The 5,343-nt window shown below is 40.1% G+C and overlaps 1 protein-coding gene across 2 annotated transcripts in view; it reads right to left on the bottom strand.

The window, feature by feature from the left end:
- Positions 1-334: 334 nt before the first annotated feature.
- Positions 335-5,343, bottom strand: part of LOC121929579 (adhesion G protein-coupled receptor B1-like) — a 222,386-nt gene continuing 217,377 nt past the window's right edge. For both annotated transcript variants that reach the window (XM_042465272.1, XM_042465273.1), the window contains one exon: positions 335-2,468. In XM_042465272.1, the coding sequence (XP_042321206.1) occupies positions 2,271-2,468 (198 nt within the window). In that variant the 3' untranslated portion in view covers positions 335-2,270. The remainder of the gene's footprint in view (positions 2,469-5,343) is intronic.

Below are 5,343 nucleotides of genomic sequence, written 5' to 3'. Positions count from 1 at the left end.
TTTGGATGAATTTAAACAGATCTTCTAGCCTCTCATTCTCAAGATTATTTCAGTTATGGATTTTTTCATGGCAGTGGGTTACCTTTCAGTCCCTGCCAGCTCTATGGATTCTACAATTCTATCTCCATTACTTTCTCACATATATTCATTTCCCAAAATGAAATTTGAAACTCCCCTCCCCGTATTTTTACCACCAGCAAAAGGGAACTGTGATTTGAAGGCAAAAAGGTAAAAGTAAAAATTATAACAAACCACTGTATTGTGGAGGAAAAGATCAAACAAAATACAACAGATGGAGGGAAAAGACAAGAAAATTCATGTATAGCTACAAGTATGAGCAGATTAACAGGCTTTTGCTCTCGGTGGAGAAAAGATCCTGAACATTTGTTTCTTGACTAAAAATGCTGATATTAATACATATATACATACAATATAAAAACCCTGATATTCTTCTTTACTTAAATATTGCTGACCATTATCCTGTTAAATGGCAGAAGTATGCCATAAGAGAGTTCATGATTTACTATTTCACTGTGGGAACAGAAGAAATTCTGGGAACATATACATATTTATTGGAAAATTTCAAGATGTCTTGATCAGTGCTTGCAGTTATCTTGCCCTCGCATGGAACATTTACAGCTATCTCCACAAGAGGCAGCAGTGGCACTGATCTCTATGGATTTCTAACAGAATCATAGAATTGATCCTATTTCAATCACGACTGTTCCGATTTTGAGGGTCTGTGGTCTCAGATTTTTAACCAGGTTCAAGAGAAAGAAGGAGGATCTATTTAGTAATTTGCTCCATACAATGCAATGTTCCAACCCAGTGGATGAAAAAGACCAACATGTTTGGCACAGTATTTCCCCTCTTTTTCTTCAAAGGTCAAAGGTGGGGGAAAACACCCACCAGCCTGGGATACTCACCCCATTTGCGCAGACCTACTATGGGGAAAGACATTTGGAAGGACACAAGTTAAAGAAAGGGACATCCTCGGGTTTCAAGTTCTCTTTTTATTGAAGAAAAGAAAAAGAAGAAAAAAATAGATTTTCCCCAAGTAGATGTTACTCAATGTTTTTTTGTTTTGTTTTGTTTTTTTTCCAGTTTGTCTCAAAGTCCTAAGGCAATGTTCTCCGTATGCTCAACTTTTCCGGTATTGACCACGTTGAGAAAGTAGACCGGGGGAAGGGGCACTGAGTCTTTTGAAAACAAAAGGGAGGGTGAAATGAGGCCACGTGACCCTTTTGTAGAAAGGCCCACAATTAGCTTTGTCTATGATCTACTAACAGTCAATATAATGGCCTACATTCTTTTTTGTTCAATGTTTGCTTCTGTGTGTGTGTTTTAAAAAAACCCTCCCTTACCCAGTCAAGTTCTTTCTCCTCTTTCTTTCTTTCTTTCTTTCTTGGAGATCGGTTGAACGGAACCCAATTGTCCTAAGAGAAGCTCTGTTCATTGTTCACACATCACACTTTTGCTGCCACGGTTGCTGTTCTTATCGTCAAAGAGTTCAGAAAATCCAGCATGGAAGAAGACATGTTGGAGTCGCTCCCCAAGACCTTCTCTCCCGCCGCACCCTGACGTAGCTCATGGAGAGCTGCTGGAGAAATCCCATTTATAAGGAGGCCTTTTCTTGGTAGAGAATCTCTGCTTCAGATGGCTTCAAGGGAGCGGAAAGGAGATGGGCCTTTTTCTTGTCCTCCCACCATCATTCCAAGAACCAATGGGCAGTAAGCCATGTCTGGAGGAACAGCAATCATCTACCACTTAGTAGGTTTCCCACTGAGATCTTCCGTCTGGTTGTAGATTCTTTCACTCCTGACTTCCATTGCCACAGCGCTCTTGATAAAGATCCTTCAATCACTACTGAGAACTGGAGGCTGAAAAACTTGAATCCCCCCTTTCCCCCTCCCCATATTCTTCCCTTCCCCTTGGCCTGCTTTGTTTCCCTTCGCTTCCTTCCTCACCTGGGAAAGACCACGTTTCGTCCTGCACCTACTGCTACTATGTTCTACAAAGTAATAGATTCCCCCAACTCTGTCTGCAGAGAACAATACAAAGGTTACTCCATATTTACTTCCTTTGAACCAAAAGGTTTCGAAAAGAAACCAACAGACGTTTCTCTCTCTGCTTTGATTTCCTTTAATTGGTTCTTTTTTTAATGTATAAAAACATCTTATCTGCTTGTATGTTGTTGCTATTTTTTTGTGTTGTTTCCTGGCAGGGGAAATAGGACACACACCTTCCGAGTCTCTTTTCTCTTGTCCTTCTCAGACTTCTGTCTGGAGGTCAATGATGTCCTGTCCCACCAGCGGGATTGTGGCCCCTGCCTTTTCCCATTCAACAGTTTTGAGTTCCAAAGGAGACTGGGAAACAGGCTCCATGTCCTTTTTAACCCATGCTGGGGGTGAGTGGACCTTCCGGATTCCTTCCCAGGGTCTCTTGTTTGGCGTCTGCTGTTTTTCTTGCTATAGAGAGGGGGGTAAAACAGAGAAGGAAGGAGTTAGATTTCTGGGGTATTAAGTAAAAAATAGAGCTGTGAGGATTTTCATGCTAACTGTCAACGGCATTCATTAAAGAACTCTGGAGGAATTAAAATAGCACTTAAAGAACCTGCAGATATTTTTCTTTAAGTAGTATTTTTAAAGCCGATGTCTACAGCAGTCTCAGGTAACACCTGCTGTCTTTAAAGAAGATTCCACACTTTCTCCCACACTGGAAATCAATGTCATTAAAGAAAGAAAAAAGACTGGGCTTTCGGCAATGTATGCATGGATGTAAAAGCAAAGAATGTGTCTGGATTTTGGTGGTATTGTTTGGGTGTTGGTAATGTCCTTCTTGGCAGGCAAATATAGTGTTGTGGTTTGAGTGTTGGGTTAGGACTGGGGAGGCTAGAATTGGATTTAGGCCAGTAGCTCCAGGGGTATAGGTTTGACTGGAGTAATAGCAGAGAAGTGAGGTGGTCAATATGCCCTGGAGTTTAGTCTAAATTTCAAAAGATCTGTTCAAGGTGCTGCTGAGCCTGTGGTGGGGATGGAGTTCAGCACTGTGGAGAGACCCTTTAAATTCTGGACTAAACCCCAAAATGATGGAAGAAAAAGCCTGGGGATGAATACTAAACCAAAGTAAGGCAGAGCCACAATGAAGGAGAGGAGTTCTCAACTAGGGAAAAATTTAGAAGCTGCATATTTATTAAGCTCTTGCGAATCTCAAGGAAAAAAACAAATTAAAGATTTAAAAGGATTAAAAGGATCCAACTGTACCATTGCTAACTGGCACTTTTTGCTAATAATCATAATAAACTCAAATATAAGAAAAAGTTCAACATGAATAGTTTTCACTTAGAGTTTGCTTGGAAACTTTCCATTATGGTGAAATAACTGCATTTTAAAGCAAATAAAGTTCCAGTATACACAAATGATTTCTTAAATGTTGTTGTGTGTCATTGCTGGGTAGTCTTTCAAAATGTGGCATGAAGGATAAGGTATAAATGCCAGCATGGCATAGTGGTTTGAGTGTTGGACTATGACTTAGGAGACCAGGGTTTGATTCCCAGCTCAGTCATGAAACCCACTGGGTGACCTTGGGCAAGTCATATGCTTTCAGCCTTAAGGCAAGACAATGGCAAACCCTCGCTTTAATAAATCTTGCCAAGATAATCCCATGATAGGTTCACCTAAGGGTTGCCATAAGTCAGAAATGACTTCAAGGCACAACAACAACAACAACAACAACAACGTTTACTTTGCAGTCAGATAGCCTAGCCAGAATGTGACATTTGGGTCAGCACTATGTCATTAAATAAATTTCACTAATGCCTCCTTTCCTGAACTCCAAAAGGGACACATTTCTTCTATACTGGATTCACATCTCCCCAGATTGTGTGTTATCAGTTGCCATTTCTGTTGATGCTGTGCCATTAATTTGAATCCCTTACGAACACAGTTGCTATTAATATTTTGAAAAAGAGTTTCCCCATCTTCCTGATCTCAAAGGTAGTGAGAATTTAATGTGAAACATACCAACATGTTGTAGCATTTTGATCCCTTTCTGAAAGAATCCAAACATGGCACGTTCATAAGAACATAAGAACAGCCACGCTGGGTGAAAATGGTGGTCCCAGTCCAACCTTACATTCACATGGTGGCTAACCAATGGCCTATAGGAGGCCTGTTAGCAGGACATGAGTAAAAAAGCCCTGCTGTACTTCAGAAACTGAAGAGGTATTATCCACCTTTAAAAATGGTTCAAGAATGCAGGCATCTTTCTGTGAAAGAAAACATGCTATAGAGACTGAATGCAGAGACTGGATGCGTTAGTAACCTCTGCAAAGGGATTTTTGTCATGTGCATCACCTGCCAAGAGAAGGACTGAGGATTAGCAGACAGGGGAGACAGTGCAGAACTCAAGGCAGACAGTTTCATCACCAGGGAAATGAAAGTAAAATGGACTTGCACTGTGCCTGCATTCCATGTGAAGAGAAACCAAAGAATAATCCGCTGGTAAAGGAACTGGACTGCCTTACAGGTCTGGTGGGTCTGCTGCCTGGGTTGTAATGAGAGTCACCTCCCTCTTCCGCCTGGCCAGCAGCTCCAGCAGAGCTGGAAAAGGCTCTTGAAGAGAGGAAGGGGAGTGTTTTTAAAAAAGAGGATCCATACCGGGTGTCAAATATACTAGGTATGTCACTGGGCAAAGCACAGTTCATGTGCATCCAGGTCCCACTTTTGTGGCCCTTGCACATAATACCACTGGAGTTACTGGCCTCAAAGCGTCCCACAAATAAGAATAAATAAATAATAATATAATAAAATATAATAATAATAATAATTGGCTGACATTCTGTTAGGCAATTAATAGCATGCAGCTTCATTTATATATTGCTTCATACTGCCTAAGTAGTCTCTGAGCAGTTTACAACTGCAAGCTAAATGCCCCCACAAGCTGGGTATTATTATTTATTTTTTTTTTTTTTTAATAAACATAGAAAAAAACACATCCATAACAAATTACAACATTAAAACATACCAACACATAAACATACATGGCTACTAGGTCATAGTAGCAGTAACATATAATGCCTTTTGTGTTATGTTTACTAAATATTTCTCTCCTTTTCCGTTTAAATCGAGACAATATGTATTGTTGCGAATTGTAGTCAGAATAACAGTACCCTAGTCTATTAAAGTTATATTCTTATATTGTATATATTGTATATAGAGGAGGAGGGAGGGTCAGAAGAGTAAGAGCAGTATAAATCCTCCGTCCCATTTCTCATTCTTATTTTGTTTTCTTGTCTCTCTATATTTATTACACAAAGCCAATCCTCTTCTTATTTTTTTCATG

This window comes from Sceloporus undulatus, chromosome 4, assembly GCF_019175285.1.
Source record: "Sceloporus undulatus isolate JIND9_A2432 ecotype Alabama chromosome 4, SceUnd_v1.1, whole genome shotgun sequence".
In the NCBI taxonomy this organism is placed as follows: domain Eukaryota; kingdom Metazoa; phylum Chordata; class Lepidosauria; order Squamata; family Phrynosomatidae; genus Sceloporus; species Sceloporus undulatus.
This window is presented reverse-complemented; position numbering and strand designations above follow the sequence as displayed.